The sequence below is a fragment of the Bufo gargarizans genome, unplaced genomic scaffold (genome assembly GCF_014858855.1).
Source record: "Bufo gargarizans isolate SCDJY-AF-19 unplaced genomic scaffold, ASM1485885v1 fragScaff_scaffold_322_pilon, whole genome shotgun sequence".
In the NCBI taxonomy this organism is placed as follows: Eukaryota; Metazoa; Chordata; class Amphibia; order Anura; family Bufonidae; genus Bufo; species Bufo gargarizans.
The window spans coordinates 263,248-281,157 of record NW_025334093.1 but is presented as its reverse complement, the minus strand read 5'-3'; the positions used below and the strand labels follow the sequence as shown (position 1 = coordinate 281,157).

The window sequence follows — 17,910 nt, the reverse complement described above, 5'->3', positions numbered from 1 at the left end:
GGTGTTGGTTCCCCAACGATCAGATATTGAGGACCTATCCTGAGAGCTGTGGCCTCTTCAAACAGCTGATTGTCAGGGGTGACAGGAGTCGGATCCCCACCGATCAGATATTGAGGACCTATCCTGAGAGCTGTGGCCTCTTCAAACAGCTGATTGTCAGGGGTGACAGGAGTCGGATCCCCACCGATCAGATATTGAGGACCTATCCTGAGAGCTGTGGCCTCTTCAAACAGCTGACTGGCAGGGGTGACAGGAGTCGGCTCCCCACCGATCAGATATTGAGGACCTATCCTGTGAGCTGTGGCCTCTTCAAACAGCTGATTGGCAGTGGTGACAGGAGTCGGATCCCCACCGATCAGATATTGAGGACCTATCCTGAGAGCTGTGGCCTCTTCAAACAGCTGACTGGCAGGGGTGACAGGAGTCGGCTCCCCACCGATCAGATATTGAGGACCTATCCTGAGAGCTGTGGCCTCTTCAAACAGCTGACTGGCAGGGGTGACAGGAGTCGGCTCCCCACCGATCAGATATTGAGGACCTATCCTGTGAGCTGTGGCCTCTTCAAACAGCTGATTGGCAGGGGTGACAGGAGTCGGTTCCCCAACAATCGGATATTGAGGACCTATCCTGAGAGCTGTAGCCCCTTCAAACAGCTGATTGGCAGGGGTGACAGGAGTTGGTTCCCCAACGATCAGATATTGAGGACCTATCCTGAGAGCTGTAGCCCCTTCAAACAGCTGATTGTCAGGGGTGACAGGTGTTGGTTCCCCAACGATCAGATATTGAGGACCTATCCTGAGAGCTGTGGCCTCTTCAAACAGCTGATTGTCAGGGGTGACAGGTGTCAGATCCTCACCGATCAGATATTGAGGACCTATCCTGTGAGCTTTGGTCTCTTCAAACAGCTGATTGTCAGGGGTGACAGGAGTCGGATCCCCACCGATCAGATATTGAGGACCTATCCTGAGAGCTGTGGCCTCTTCAAACAGCTGACTGGCAGGGGTGACAGGAGTCGGCTCCCCACCGATCAGATATTGAGGACCTATCCTGTGAGCTGTGGCCTCTTCAAACAGCTGATTGGCAGTGGTGACAGGAGTCGGCTCCCCACCGATCAGATACTGAGGACCTATCCTGTGTCAAGGAACCATGAACCAGACGTACAACAAGAGATAAGTGGAAATAAGAAGGCTTTATTCAAAATAAAGCTGTAAGGCAAAAGTCCAAGCGGATGGCTAAACCGAAGCAGGGTCTTGCGAAGCCAGAAGTCGGAACCAGAAGGGTAGTCAGACGAAGCCAGGATCAGGAACCAGCAGGGTAGTCAGACGAAGCCTGGATCAGGAACCAGCAGGGTAGTCAGACGAAGCCAGGATCAGGAACCAGAAGCAGCAGCAGTCTTAGAAGCATGTGAACACAGGAGGACCAAGCAGGGAACTGAAGCCACAGACCTCCTATATATATGAGCTAGGCATCCAGCTCCTCCCAGTGGGAAGGAGAAGCCGCAGGGTGGGAGGCTACAAGAAACCCAGAAACCAAGATGGCCGCCAGCACATGTCAAACGAAGGAGGACAGCAAGAAGGTAAGACCATGACAGTACCTCCCCCTCAAGGGCCCCTCCTCCGCGGAGTAAAGAACGGTTTCTGAGGGAAGCGTGCGTGGAAGGCTCGGAGCAAGGCAGGAGCATGGACATCTGCGGAGGGAACCCAGGAACGCTCCTCTGGACCATAACCACGCCAATGGACCAAAAACTGCACCCGACCGCGGACCAGGCGTGAGTCCAGGATATTGCTCACCTCATACTCCTCACGATTGCCCACTTGGACCGGACGAGGCCGAGGAACCGAGGAAGTGAAACGATTACACACCAGTGGCTTCAACAGGGAGACATGAAACACGTTGGAGATCCGCATGCCAGGAGGAAGCGCGAGGGCATAGGCTACCGGGTTTACCCTGCGAAGCACTCGGAAGGGACCAACAAAGCGAGGCGCCAGCTTGGGAGTGGGCACTCGAAGGTTGAGGTTGCGGGTGGACAACCATACGCGGTCTCCGACCTGGTAGGAAGGAGCGGGCGCTCGTCTGCGATCAGCCTGGAGTCTCTGGCGCTGCGCAGAGACCTCAAGGGACCTCTGGATCTGTACCCAAGAAGCACGTAGGACGGAAAGGTGATCCTCCACAGCCGGAATATCCTGGGGAGAGAATACCTCCGGTAACACGGCAGGTTGAAACCCATAATTGGCCATGAAGGGAGACGTCCCAGAGGAAGAGTTCACCGCCGTGTTCCTGGCAAACTCAGCCCAAGGCAGGAGGTCAACCCAATTGTCTTGGTGATCGGAGACATAGCAACGAAGGAATTGCTCCAAGGCCTGATTGGATCGTTCTGCGGCCCCATTGGACTGAGGGTGGTAGGCCGAGGAGAAGGAGAGATGAATCCCCAACTGGGAGCAAAAGGCGCGCCAGAACCTGGACACAAACTGACTCCCCCGATCCGACACAATCTCCTTGGGCAAACCGTGCAACCGGAAGACCTCCCTGGCAAAAATCGAGGCCAACTCTTGTGCAGAGGGTAACTTCTTGAGAGGAACACAGTGGCACATTTTGGAAAACCGATCCACAATCATGAGAATGACCGTATGGCCTCGGGATGCAGGGAGGTCCACAATGAAATCCATCCCCAGGTGTGACCATGGACGCTCCCCGGTGGCTATGGGTTGCAAAAGGCCCAACGGAAGGTGCCGAGGGGACTTACTCTGGGCACAAACGGAGCATGCCGCTACATATGCGGCGATGTCGGAACGTAGAGAAGGCCACCAGAACAGACGTGAAACAGCCCAGGACAGCTGATTCTTTCCAGGATGCCCCGCGGCCTTGGAGTTATGGTAGGTTCGCAACAACCGAGTGCGCAACTCCTCAGGCACAAAACATCTGCCGTTGGGTCTCCCAGAGGGAGCACCAGATTGAGCCGCCAAAATCTGCTCACCCAGGGGAGAGGTCAGGCTGGTGCGAATAGCGGCCAGGATCTGATTCGGAGGTATGACCGAAGTCGGAATCGACTCCTCCCCGGACAGCTCGGAGTACTGCCGTGATAAGGCATCCGCTCTGATGTTCTTGGAACCGGGTAGGTAGGAGACCACGTAATTAAAACGTGACAAGAACAGAGCCCATCTGGCCTGACGTGGTGTCAATCTCTTGGCCTCAGAGAGGTAGGTCAGATTCTTGTGGTCCGTCAGGATGAGAACCGGAACCACCGAGCCCTCGAGCAAGTGCCTCCATTCTTTAAGGGCCTGCACGATGGCCAATAACTCCCTGTCACCAATCTGATAGTTGCACTCCGCGGAAGACAGTTTCCGGGAGTAAAACCCACAAGGAAGCAGAGGACCCTCTGGTGTTCTACGCTGAGACAGAGGGCGCCTACTCCCGTCTCAGACGCGTCCACCTCGAGGACAAAAGGCAACCCAGGGTTGGGATGCGACAGAATCGGAGCCGACACAAAGGCGGACTTTAGAGCCTCAAAAGCTCGGATGGCCTCGAGCGGCCAGACCTGGGGATTACTGCCCTTCCTGGTCAGATCCGTGAGAGGCTTGGCTAGCATGGAAAAGTCCCTGATGAACTTCCGATAATAATTGGCGAAGCCCAAAAAGCGCTGCAGGGCACGAAGCCCACTGGGCTGGGGCCACTGTAAGACAGCCGAAACCTTCTCAGGATCCATGGAGAACCCCTCAGCGGAAATGATGTAACCTAAGAAGGTTACCTGGGATCGGTGAAATTCGCATTTCTCAAGCTTACCGAACAGCTTGTTCTCTCGTAAGCGTTGCAACACTCGTCTGACATCCAGAATGTGGGCCTCCATGGATTCAGAATATACCAAGATGTCATCCAAATAGACCACCACACACTGCTGCAACAGGTCACGGAAAACATCGTTGATGAATTCCTGGAAGACTGCGGGCGCATTGCACAACCCAAAGGGCATAACCAAGGATTCATAATGACCGGTCCTGGTGTTAAACGCGGTCTTCCACTCATCGCCCGCCTTGATCCTTACCAGGTTATATGCCGCCCTCAGGTCGAGTTTGGTAAAGACCGTGGCCCCTTTGAGGCGATCGAACAGCTCGGAAATCAAGGGTATCGGGTAAGCGTTCTTGATCGTGATGCGATTGAGACCCCTGTAGTCGATGCAAGGCCTCAACTCACCGCCCTTCTTTTTCACAAAGAAAAATCCAGCCCCTGCCGGGGACGAGGATTTGCGAATGTGTCCGCGTGAAAGCGCCTCCCTCACGTACTCCTCCATGGCCTCATTCTCCGCTACCGACAGTGGATAGACTTTGCCACGAGGAGGAACGGCACCAGATTGTAACTCTATGGCACAATCGTATGGGCGGTGCGGAGGTAGGGCAACCGCACGCACCTTATCGAATACATCCCGGTACTCCTCGTATTCAGGAGGCAACAGAGAGTCCGAGGAAGTACACAGCAACTTGACAGGCCCATGGATGCAACTAGCCCCACACTGCGGTGACCACGAGAGGATCTCGGCCGATCTCCAATCGAAAGTCGGATTATGCTTCTGGAGCCAGGGGTACCCCAAGACCACCGAGTAGTGTGGAGACGAAATAACCTGGAGACAGACCGACTCTCTGTGAACGGCACCAATGGCCATCCCCACTGGAAGGGTCTCCTGAGTCACGTGTGGCGGCAGAAGGGGTCTGCCGTCTATCGCCTCAAGAGCCAGTGGGGAACCTCGAGGCTGCAGAGGAATGGAATTGGCGGCAGCGAACACACTATCAATGAACAAACCACCAGCACCAGAGTCCACCAACGCCTGGGTCGTCACCGAGCCCCCGACCCAGGAGAGGAACAACAGTAATCAGTGGTTTGTCAACACGGGAAACCGGGGACGAGGAGACTCCACCCAAGATCTGCCCCCGACAGGATCTCAGGTGCGAGCGTTTCCCGGACGGTTCGGGCATGCCAACCGAAAATGCCCACCGAGACCACAGTACATGCATCGGCCCTCGCGTCTCCGGAGTACCCTCTCCCCCTCGGACAGGCGAGCAAACCCCAGCTGCATGGGTTCACCCCCAGACAAGTCATCCCCAGGAGGCGTGGGAGGAGAGGGAGGCACGGGTGGGACAGCAAACGTAGGCGCCAATCTGTTAGAAGACCTCCGCAGGCTCTCCTTAAAGGAAGGTCTCTCCCTGAGTCTGGTGTCAATCAAAATCAGGAAAGAAATAAGGGACTCGAGCTCCACTGGTAGGTCCTTAGCTGCAACCTCATCCTTCAAGGCATCCGAGAGACCATGAGAGAAAGCAGCGACCAGAGCCTCATTATTCCAGCCCACCTCTGCTGCCAGGGTACGAAACTCAATGGCGTATTCAGCTACGGATCGTGAGTCCTGTCTGATGGACATAAGGAGCTTCGCAGCAGAGGCAGCACGAGCCGGCACATCGAATACCCTCCGAAGAGAAGCAACAAAACCGGAAAACTCGGCAACCACCGGATTGTTGTTCCCTCATAAAGGGCTGGCCCAGGCCAAGGCCTTGTCCGAGAGCAGCGAGATCAAGAAGCCCACCTTTGATCTCTCAGTAGGAAAGGCATGTGGCAGCAACTCGAAATAAATGCCCACCTGGTTAAGGAAACCTCGGCACTGAGTTGGCTCTCCCCCAAAGCGCTGTGGAAGGGGGGCAGAACCGGTCATACCCCGAAACACCGCAGGCGCAGCAACAGGTGTCGGGGTAGACTCTGGCGCAACAACCGGAGCGGCAGTAGGAGCGGGCCCAGGAGCGACAACCGACCCATCGGCAACGGAAGCTAAATGAGCCGTGCGTTCAAGCAGGGTTTGCAACGCCACAGCGAACCGACCCAACAGGTGATCCTGCTGATCAAGTCTGGCAACCAGCGTAGGTAGCGAGGATGGCCCTGTACCGTCAGAATTCATGGCTTGGTCCTAATGTCAAGGAATCATGAACCAGACGTACAACAAGAGATAAGTGGAAATAAGAAGGCTTTATTCAAAATAAAGCTGTAAGGCAAAAGTCCAAGCGGATGGCTAAACCGAAGCAGGGTCTTGCGAAGCCAGAAGTCGGAACCAGAAGGGTAGTCAGACAAAGCCAGGATCAGGAACCAGCAGGGTAGTCAGACGAGGCCTGGATCAGGAACCAGCAGGGTAGTCAGACGAAGCCAGGATCAGGAACCAGAAGCAGCAGCAGTCTTAGAAGCATGTGAACACAGGAGGACCAAGCAGGGAACTGAAGCCACAGACCTCCTATATATATGAGCTAGGCATCCAGCTCCTCCCAGTGGGAAGGAGAAGCCGCAGGGTGGGAGGCTACAAGAAACCCAGAAACCAAGATGGCCGCCAGCACATGTCAAACGAAGGAGGACAGCAAGAAGGTAAGACCATGACATCCTGAGAGCTGTGGCCTCTTCAAACAGCTGACTGGCAGGGGTGACAGGAGTCGGCTCCCCACCGATCAGATATTGAGGACCTATCCTGTGAGCTGTGGCCTCTTCAAACAGCTGATTGGCAGGGGTGACAGGAGTCGGATCCCCACCGATCAGATATTGAGGACCTATCCTGAGAGCTGTGGCCTCTTCAAACAGCTGACTGGCAAGGGTGACAGGAGTCGGCTCCCCACCGATCAGATATTGAGGACCTATCCTGTGAGCTGTGGCCTCTTCAAACAGCTGATTGGTAGGGGTGACAGGAGTCGGTTCCCCAACAATCGGATATTGAGGACCTATCCTGAGAGCTGTAGCCCCTTCAAACAGCTGATTGTCAGGGGTGACAGGTGTTGGTTCCCCAACGATCAGATATTGAGGACCTATCCTGAGAGCTGTGGCCTCTTCAAACAGCTGATTGTCAGGGGTGACAGGTGTCAGATCCTCACCGATCAGATATTGAGGACCTATCCTCAGAGCTGTGGTCTCTTCAAACATCTAATTGTCAGGGGTGACAGGAGTTGGTTCCCCAATGATCAGATATTGCGGACCTATCCTGAGAGCTTTAGCCCCTTCAAACAGCTGTTTGACATGCCTACATTGAAAGGCTCAGATGTATACATAGCGGCATGTCGCCCATTCCCCACAAGAGCCTATAAAATAAAATTCAGTGCACCGTACTTTTCCAAATTCCGTCCATCAGCATTTCCCATTACAGTGTAAGAAAAAGAGGCTTAAAGGGGTTGTCCGAGTTAAGAAAAATATATATTTAGCACTGTAAATCTGATGGGCAGCAATATATAACTGAGCTAAGCAAGTTTTAGGTAAGAAAAATTATATTTCCTCATTTCCCCGATTCTCTTCTGGCCCTTTGTTTACCTGCAATAACAACAATCTCTGCCCCTCCCCCTGCTCTGCAAAGGGAGTGGATACAAGAGCTGCCCTGAGTGACATGTCTGCCTGCTGGGAGACTCAACAGCTTGTTGTATGTGTAGGACTACAAGTCCCAGCTGTACAATGACACTGCTGATACACACAGGATCTTCTCCCTACCTATTCTTGTGCAGAACTCCTCTAGTCTGTGAGTTCCTGTGCCCAGCATTTGTCTCCTCACTGCCTGCAGCTACTCAGTAAAGCCTTCAGCCATGAGTCTGTGCTCCTGAAGGGGTTAATCTTTCCTGAAGTATCCAGTGGGAGGGAGACACAGGGCAGAGAGCAGCAGAGCAGGGGTCGTTACCAGCCCAGTGGCTCTGGGGTACAGACTAATATCTGAACTCTCAGGCTTTGTGCAGAGCAGAGCAGGGAGAGAAGCTGACATCACTGGTCATGTGACCCTTAGGCCCCTTTCACACGGGCGAGTTCTCCGCGCAGGTGCAATGTGTGAGGTGAACGCATTGCACCCGCATTGACTCCGGACCCATTCATTTCTATGGGGCTGTGCACATGAGCTGTGATTTTCACACATCACTTGTGTGTTGTGTTTAAATCGCAGCATGCTCTATATTGTGCGTTTTCCACGCATGTAGGCCCCATAGAAGTGAATGGGGATGCGTGAAAATCGCAAGCAAGTGTGGATGCATTGTGATTTTCACGCATGGTTGCTAGGAGATGATCGGGATGGGGACCCAATCTTTATTATTTTCCCTTATAACATGGTTATAAGGGAAAATAATAGCATTCCTAATACAGAATGCTAAGTAAATTAGGGATGGAGGGGTTAAAAAAGAAAAAAATGTAACTCACCTCATCCACTTGTCCGCGCAGCCCGGCTTGTTTTCTCTCTTCTTCTTTGAGGACCTGGCAGAAAAGGACCTTTGGTAACGTCACTGCGCTCCTCACATGGTCCATCACCATGGTCATGGACCATGTGATGAGCGCGGAGCCATCACATGGCCCATCACCATGGTGATGGACCATGTGATGAGCGCAGTGACGTCACCAAAGGTCCTTTTCTCCCAGGTCCTCAAAGAAGAAGAAAGAAGACAAGCCGGGCTGCGCGAACAAGTGGATGAGGTGAGTTTAATTTTTATTTTTTAACCCCTCCAGCCCTAATTTACTTAGCATTCTGTTTTAAGAATGCTATTATTTTCCCTAACCATGTTGTAAGGAAAAATAATAAAAATTTACACAACACCAGTCCCAAACCCGAACTTCTGTGAAAAAGTTCGGGTCTGGGTACCAAACATGCAAATTTTTCCTCACGCTGCATTAAAACGCTTTGCACTTGCGCTGAAATATTGCGCACTTTCCCACGATGCACCCGCATCCTATCCGGCCCTCACACGCGACGCCCGTGTGAAAGAGGCCTTAGTGAAATTTTGGAGAAACCAGCAACTAGAGATAAAGTAAATCAATTGTAAAGTCTTTTCATTTGCCTAGTTAGAAACATACAAAGAACAAAAAAATGACTCGGACAACCCCTTTAAAGGGGTTTTCCTAGAATAAAAAAAAAATAATTACTGAAAATACTTACATATTATTGTATTATAAATATATTCCCAAATACCTTTCATTAGTTATAATGACTCATTTTGTCTGGGGAGCAATCATTAGGAGAAATAAAATGGCCGCCGTGCTATTAGTATACACAGAACCTGTCCTAATCACACAGCAGGACAGGTTACTTCACCACACTGAGGTAAAGAGCTGCCTAATCCTCCTCTCTGCTCTGCTTGTCAGGGATTATGATCCTGAATACAAATGATACGATGAATCTCTGTAGGAATGGAGTTCATGAAGAGACATGAAGTACAGAGCGGAGGTGGGGGTGTGCAGAATTACCACGGTCTGTCCTGTCCGTCCTCTCTGTACTTCATGTCTCCTCATGCGGTCCTGATCCATGTGGCTGACATCCCATTATTCTCCCTGACAACGGGCCTCTCCTGCAACTCAATGCGTCCCGTCACTAAAAGGGACAGCGAACGTGGTGAGTTTTGCTCAGTCTATGGAGGACAACTCCACCCGTTTTAAACAGCCTTCTTTGGACGGGCTCCATGTCTCTGAGCAGTTGATCACTGCCCTTCCAGTAGTCTTGTATGGTGTTTCTTAGGTTACACTTGGCTTAGTCTGTGACCTAGATGCTGTTGACTGCCTGTATGGGTTTTTTATGCTCCATTATGGTATTTTATACACAGAAGAGGACAACCTTAAAACCTTTCTTCATTTCCTAGATGATGAGACTCGGCAGTTCTGCCAGCACCTCCGTCGGTGTGAAGATCACTTCCTGAGGATGACGTATGAATATTTCCAGGAGGATCTGCTCCACATTGTGGAGAACATGAGTCTTCCATCACTTCTCCGTGAGTTACAGTCCAGAAAACTCCTTGATACTGAGGTGAGAGAATGTTTGTTTGGGCTGGTGTCACACCTGACAGTTTTCAGGGCTTTTTCGTTTTTTGTGCAACATTTTTAGGCACAATTACAGCTCTGATTTGGCATGGACGTGTTCTTTTGTGGCTCCATTCTTTTTTGACCCTTGAGGTGCATTTTTGTTGAAATTGTAGCACAGTCTCGTTGTAAATGAACGCAACCTATAATAGGAAGCTGGTCACACTTGTATATAATGACGCCCAAAGTATACAAACGTTAATTGAATTATGGATATATGTTCTTTCCATTGTTATCTGATCTTCTAGAAGTGACTGGTCCTTTCTACTTCCGACGAAGCTGGGCAGTCAAACAGTAGGTCTGAGGGCCATCTAGGGTCAGACGGTAGGAGTACATATGATAGAACACAGGGATGAATGTAGGGGTTGAGACCCAGCATCTGTCTCCCTCCTTTATATCTATCACCTTTGTTTTTTCCCAACTCACTCCTCCGAGTGGGCCAGTGTTCACACCTCCTGGCTCCACATTTTTTCGAACCTTACCAGTTCACTGTAGTTGGCAGGGAATAGTTTTCTTTTTGTCCTCCAGGAGAGGTTTGTATCATTACACAATTATTTGTTGAGCCCATCATTTTAACAGTCTCGTTGTATGTACATAGGGACTGCTCCAAAGAGGGCAGCTCTGGAGTATAATACAGGATGTAACTCAGGATCAGTGCAGGATAAGTAATGTATGTACACAGTGACTGCACCAGCAGAATAGTGAGTGCAGCTCTGGAGTATAATACAGGATGTAACTAACTGATTTTCCTAGTCTACGACGTAAAGTCATAGTTTTATTAAGACACGGAGGCGAATATTGCTTTCTCTTCCTTTACTGATCACCATAGCAGCAAGGAGAAACAAAAAAACAAATGCAAATGGTCACCATAGTAACCCATACGTCCCACCCCTACAGCCCCAATATAAGGCTGCGTCCAAGGTGGTACTTCCTCTTTCTCTGCGAACCAGTCCATAATAACCGATGAACGAACAACTCCGGAACACTCAAAGAACAATCCGCGCCAACGAAACCCACAGAATCCAAGCAGGAACTTTCCAGCGACAGGATCCACATCAGGGGAAGGACTGGAAACCATCATCCAAGACTCTCAGCAAATCCAACGTGGAAGAAGCAGGAGCCGGAGGAAAACATCATCCAGAACAGGAACATTCCAGGGCAGGAAGACTCAACCTGAAAGAACAAGAGAAATAAACTCCGATAAAGCGAGATCATGGCCCAGCCAAACCCATATCCAGCGGACACCAGAGGTCCAGGCCGGTGGGAAGCATACATACAAGCATGAGCACATAATGGCGAACAACTGAACATTCACAGTGTATAACAGTTCAAAACAGGCCTACCAACTAAGTAGAGCTAACAGGCCAAACACACCCCCTATACTACCAGAGCCCAGGGGAGGGAAGGGAGGGCAATATTCGCCTCCGTGTCTTAATAAAACTATGACTTTACGTCGTAGACTAGGAAAATCAGTTAGTTTTACATCAGACACGGAGGCTTCATATTGCTAGTTCAAAGCTGGTTAACCAAGGGATCAAACAAATGAGGAGGAGGACGGAAATAATACTCACGGAAAGTGGAGGCACTCGACCAGTCCGCCAATCTCAGTATGTCCTCCAGGCGAGCTCCCGAGACCGCCAAGGAGGTAGACGCCGCCCCGCGCGCCGAATGAGCTGTAAACACCGAAGTGTCCACACCGGCCAGAGCCATAACCCATTTCAACCAACGGGCCAAAGTGGGGCTAGTCACCGGGCCGAACGGGTGACGGATGGAGAGAAACAACTGCGGCACAGCCGGAGACCTGTAAGGACGAGTCCTGGCCTCGTATTCTTTCAAACAAGCTACCGGACACAAGGCCGGGGAAGCCGGAAAGCTGGGGTACGAAACGACCCGGATGTTCGTCTTCGTGCGTCTCGAAATGTTAAAAGACACGCCCTCCGGGGTGAAGGACCTGGCGTCGTGGTCCAGAGCCCGCACATCAGAAACTCTTTTACAAGAAATTAAGCAAAAGAGAGTGAGCAACTTCGCGGAAAGCTGACGTAAGGAAAGGTCAGTATTGGTAGGCCAAGAGGACAAAAAGGTAAGCACCAGGGAAACATCCCAAGTGGAAGAAAACCTCGGGCGGGGAGGCCGAGATAGGCGCGCGCCTCGGAGGAGGCGCGAAACGGAAGGATGCTGTCCTGCCGGAACGCCGTCAAACCCTAGATGTGACGAAGAAATCGCCGAACGAAAAAGGTTGATCATTCTGTAAGCCTTACCCCCTTCAAAAAGAGAGGTGAGGAATTGAAGCAACTGAGCTACAGGAGCTGAAACGGGATCCAGGTCCCGTTCCAGGCACCAGCCAGCCCAAGTTCGCCAGGCCGCCCGATAAGATTTTCGGGTGCCGGGAGCCCAAGCGTCGTCCAAGAGGCGCCTAGCTGCCTCCGAAATTCCGTCGACCGCTCCTGGAGTCCTGAGAGCCGGCAGGCCATCAAACGTAGGGATCCGTCCAGGAGCAGAGGGTGGGGAGTCCCCTGAGGGCAGCGCAGGAGAGAGGTCGGGTTCGGCAGAAGGACTGGAATGTCCACCAGAAGCTCCAGGAGAGACGGGAACCATACCTGAGAGTCCCAGAACGGGACTATCGCCACCAACTCCGCCCGATGGCGACGCACTTGGAGAAGCATTCGAGGAATCATCATGAATGGGGGAAAAGCATAGAGAAGGTCGGAGGACCAGTCCTGCAGAAACGCGTCCGCCGCCATTGCCTCCGGATCCGGGCGCCAACTGTAGAACCGAGGGAGGTGAGCGTTGAGCCGGGAGGCGAACAAGTCCACGGAAAAGGGTCCCCACCTGGATGACACCTCCGAGAAAATCGACGGGTCCAACTGCCAGTCGCTGCCGTCCGTAAGATGGCGGGAACTCCAATCCGCCCGCACGTTGTGAAGTCCCGGTAGGTACTCGGCCTGCACCATGATGTCCCTGGAGAGACAATACGCCCAAAAATCCTTCGCCAATCCCGCTAGGGTAGCAGACTGGGTTCCGCCCAAACGGTTGATGTAGCGAACCGCTGAAATATTGTCCATCCGGAGACGGATACATGCATTGGCCAAACCGTTGGTAAAACTCTTGACGGCCAAGGAGCCGGCCAGCAACTCCAAGGCATTGATGTGCAAGTGCGTCTCGACCTGCGACCAAGGTCCCCCGGTGGAGACCCCGTTGCAGTGCGCTCCCCAGCCCTGAAGGCTCGCATCCGATTCGATGGTGAATTCCGGCTGGAAGCCAAAAATCGCCCTGCCGTTCCAAGCCTCCAGATTGGCGATCCACCAACGGATCTCTTCTTTGGCCTCCGAATCCAATTCTACCATGTCCGCAAAGGAGGCCCCCGAGCGGAGGTGCGCAATCTTCAAGCGCTGCAGGGCCCGGTAATGCAACGGTGCCGGGAAGACCGCCTGTATGGAGGATGCCAGCAGGCCGATGATGCGGGCTAGGTGACGCAGGGACAGGTGGGCACTGGTCAACGCCCGTCGCAGTTCCTTGCGAATGGACCGTAACTTGTCCCCCGGCAGGCTGAGGGATTCCGAGATCGAGTCCACTGTGAATCCTAGGAAGTCCAACCTCTGGGAGGGAGTGAGCCAAGACTTCTCCAAGTTGAGTAGGAAGCCGAGCGACTCTAGGAGATCCGCCGTCCATCGGAGGTGTTGCAGCAGTGTCGATCTGGATTGATGCATCAGGAGGATGTCGTCCAGATATATTATGAGGCGCACCCCGCGACTCCTCAACCAGGCCATGACCGGACGCAGGAGCTTGGTGAAACACCACGGAGCCGACGACAAGCCGAATGGAAGGCATGTGAATCTCCAGACCTCGTCTTTCCAGAGGAAGCGAAGGAGATCTCTGGAGTGGGGGGCCACCGAGACCGTCAGGTACGCGTCCTTCAGATCCAGCTTCACGAGCCAATCCCTGGGGGAGAGGAGGTCCCGAAGCAGATGGATGCCCTCCATCTTGAAGTGTCGGTACCGCACGATGCTGTTTAGCGCCCGGAGATTGATGACGGGACGCATCTGACCCCCTTTCTTCTGGACCAAGAAAATGTTGCTTATCACCCCCCGTGAGTGGCCGTGAGCTCTCTCTATGGCCCCCTTGAGGAAAAGGGAAGAGAGCTCCTCGTCCACCCGAGCGGAGTCCGATCCCCTCCGAAGAGAGGCCGGCGGGTGTTGCACTGAGCAAGGGGTGTCTATGAGCTCTATGGAGAAGCCTCTGACCGTCATCAGAACCCACGGGTCTGATGTAATTAGTTCCCAAGCGTGTAAAAAATGCCGAAGCCTGCCCCCTACATAAAGTACCGAAGAATCCCCGTCCGGGGTCTGACTTACCGGATGACTTGCGGGGAGCCGTGTTTCCTCGGAAGGAACGGGAGCGCCATTGTCCCCCTCTGGATGGGAAGAACGTCTGGGAAGACCGCTGGTCCTGAAACGCAGCTCGCTGGGAGAAGGAGCCTCTGGATACACCCCTGCCTCGGGTGCTGGAGCGGCCGGACAGACGGCCCCTGTTGCTGCCGGCCCTGTGAGAGACCCGGCCCTGGAAGACCTTGCGCATAGTAGCCTGCGCCTTGTCCAGAGCGGAAAAAGTGCCGACGAAGCGGCTGAGGTCCTTTATAAAGGAGTCCCCAAAAAGCAGGCCTTCCGCCTCTTTGCCCGTCTCCGTCTGGGCGAGATTAATGAGCTTGGGGTCTATCCTAAGCAGGATGGCCTTGCGCCTTTCCACAGATAGGGACGCATTGGTTCCCCCGGCGATGCAAATCGCCCGCTGGGCCCAGCCCGTGAGCTCCTCAGGGTCAATGTGGGGACCCTCCTGTCTGGCGGACTCCGCCAACTCCATAATTTTTGCCAGTGGACCGAAAATGTCCAGGAGCTTGTCCTGGCAGCCTCTAAGGGCCGAGTCCAAGCCCTTCTTGGCATTCCACCCCGACTTAGACAAAAATTGGGTCATCTTTGGATCCACGACGGGCGTGTCGCAGACTTTATGGGGTATAATGGGCCGAGGGCACTCAGCCCGCAGCTTACTGCGCGCCTCCTTGGACAGAGGACGGCGGGCCCAATGCTCCAGGTAACTGCTAATTTGGGTATCGGGGAGCCACTCCGCCGATCTGGGGTGGTGGAGGGCCTCAGGATCAAACATGGGAGCCCCGGAGGAATCCAAAGGGAAATTGTCAGCAGAGGCAGAGGAGGAATCCTTAGTTAAAGGCACAGCAGGGGGAGTGGCAATAGGGTCGGACCCCCGAGGGGAGTCATCCTCCTCAGAAAAATCAGTAGCCTCTGCCGGATCCTCCGGGCCCGAACCCAGATCCGAGTCAGAGACGGCATCCGCTAGGGCTCTAGCGTGTTTCCACACCCGCGATTTATCAGCCTGGCGGGGACAAGCTCTCTTACGCGACCTCAGCGCGTCGTCTGGGGTGGTCATCAACACACCGGTCATTGTCTCCTGTCCAACAGGAGGTTCAGCAGCAAACGAGTGCTGTGCAGTCTCAGGGGGAGCAAGTCTGGCCCCAACTAGGGGGTGTGCAGACAGGGCCTGGGAGATGGTCTGTGACAAGACAGTGGACATGGAACCCATAGCCTGTAGGATCGCATTAGACACAGAGCGCTGGATGAGCTGCGCCTGTGAGTCTGAGTCAGGGAGACTAGCATTGCCAGGGAGGGGGGAGGGGGGGGATTGGGCAGAGGGGTCCATGCTGGTCAAGCACAAGGAAACAGGGTACCTGCAGGAGGAAGACTGGGAGGAGAGCCAGAGGCACAATGTGAGCAGCGCTAGGTAAACGAGGGGTTAATCACCCCAGGAGCGAGGGAAGCGGAGCGCAGCACAGGAGACCGGCAGCAGGCACGCAGGAGACCGGAGGAAGCGAGATCTCGCGGGAACGGGAACCAAAATGGCCGCCGGATCTCGCGAGATCTCGCTCCAGCCAGCCAAAGAGCGCGAAAGTGGGGAGAAAAAGCCGCCGAGCCGGGCAGCAGACGCGCGCAAGAAGGGGGGCGTGGCCCAGCACCGAGGAGGCAAAAGATGGCGGTAAGGCCAGCGACACTGCCAAGCACAACGGGACCCCCAAGTAAAACTCCCGAGGGGAGAAGGGGGCGGAGAGAGGAACCAAACGGAGCCCCAAAGGTGAGGGTCCCAGGGGAAAACGCTGCGCGCGATTAGGACCCTGTAATACTGGGGCAGGCAGAGGTTGCCCTGACAGGTAAAAGCCTCTGGGGCAAGGAAGCAGGACAAAAAATATCCCGCTGCACCAAACCTAACCCACCTAAAGGGAGGAACAAAACAAGCCCCAGGGGAGAAAATAATCCGGGGAATATACTCTAAAGCGAAATAAAAACACTTAGGGAATAGAGCAGCCAGCAGATAAAATTAACATGTTACTTATCTGGTGAGCAGCAAGAAAGAGGAAGTACCACCTTGGACGCAGCCTTATATTGGGGCTGTAGGGGTGGGACGTATGGGTTACTATGGTGACCATTTGCATTTGTTTTTTTGTTTCTCCTTGCTGCTATGGTGATCAGTAAAGGAAGAGAAAGCAATATTCGCCTCCGTGTCTGATGTAAAACTCAGGATCAGTGCAGGATAAGTAATGTATGTACACAGTGACTGCACCAGCAGAATAGTGAGTGCAGCTCTGGAGTATAATACAGGATGTAACTCAGGATCAGTACAGGATAAGTAATGTATGTACACAGTGATTGCACCAGCAGAATAGTGGGTGCAGCTCTGGAGTATAATACAGGATGTAACTCAGGATCAGTACAGGATAAGTAATGTATGTACACAGTGACTCCACCAGCAGAATAGTGAGTGCAGCTCTGGAGTATAATACAGGATGTAACTGAGGATCAGTACAGGATAAGTAATGTATGTACACAGTGACTGCACCAGCAGAATAGTGAGTGCAGCTCTGGAGTATAATACAGGATGTAACTGAGGATAATACAGGATAAGTAATGTATGTACACAGTGACTGCACCAGCAGAATAGTGAGTGCAGCTCTGGAGTATAATACAGGATGTAACTGAGGATAATACAGGATAAGTAATGTATGTACACAGTGACTCCACCAGCAGAATAGTGAGTGCAGCTCTGGAGTATAATACAGGAGGTAACTCAGGATCAGTACAGGATAAGTAATGTATGTACACAGTGACTGCACCAGCAGAATAGTGAGTGCAGCTCTGGGGTATAATACAGGATGTAACTCGGGATCAGTACAGGATAAGTAATGTATGTACACAGTGACTGCACCAGCAGAATAGTGAGTGCAGCTCTGGAGTATAATACAGGATGTAACTCAGGGTCAGTACAGGATAAGTAATGTATGTACACAGTGACTGCACCAGCAGAATAGTGAGTGCAGCTCTGGAGTATAATACAGGATGTAACTGAGGATAATACAGGATAAGTAATGTATGTACACAGTGACTGCACCAGCAGAATAGTGAGTGCAGCTCTGGAGTATAATACAGGATGTAACTGAGGATAATACAGGATAAGTAATGTATGTACACAGTGACTCCACCAGCAGAATAGTGAGTGCAGCTCTGGAGTATAATACAGGAGGTAACTCAGGATCAGTACAGGATAAGTAATGTATGTACACAGTGACTGCACCAGCAGAATAGTGAGTGCAGCTCTGGGGTATAATACAGGATGTAACTCGGGATCAGTACAGGATAAGTAATGTATGTACACAGTGACTGCACCAGCAGAATAGTGAGTGCAGCTCTGGAGTATAATACAGGATGTAACTCAGGATCAGTACAGGATAAGTAATGTATGTACACAGTGACTGCACCAGCAGAATAGTGAGTGCAGCTCTGGAGCATAATACAGCATGTAACTCAGGATAAGTAATGTAATATACACAGTGACTGCACCTGCAGAATAGTGAGTGCAGCTCTGGAGTATAATACATGATGTAACTCAGGATAAGTAATGTAATATACACAGTGACTGCACCTGCAGAATAGTGAGTGCAGCTCTAGAGTACAGTTGATAATATTTTTGACTCGTATGTTTGATTTGGCTATCTTTAACGGGGTTGTATTATCTCATATATTGGGAGCA

At 52.4% G+C, this 17,910-nt stretch overlaps 1 protein-coding gene across 3 annotated transcripts in view; it reads left to right on the top strand.

The window, feature by feature from the left end:
• Positions 1-17,910, top strand: part of LOC122922396 (NACHT, LRR and PYD domains-containing protein 12-like) — a 67,723-nt gene that overhangs the window by 6,812 nt on the left and 43,001 nt on the right. For all 3 annotated transcript variants that reach the window (XM_044272991.1, XM_044272992.1, XM_044272990.1), the window contains exon 3: positions 9,606-9,769. In XM_044272991.1, coding sequence (XP_044128926.1) covers positions 9,606-9,769 — 164 coding nt within the window. The remainder of the gene's footprint in view (positions 1-9,605; positions 9,770-17,910) is intronic.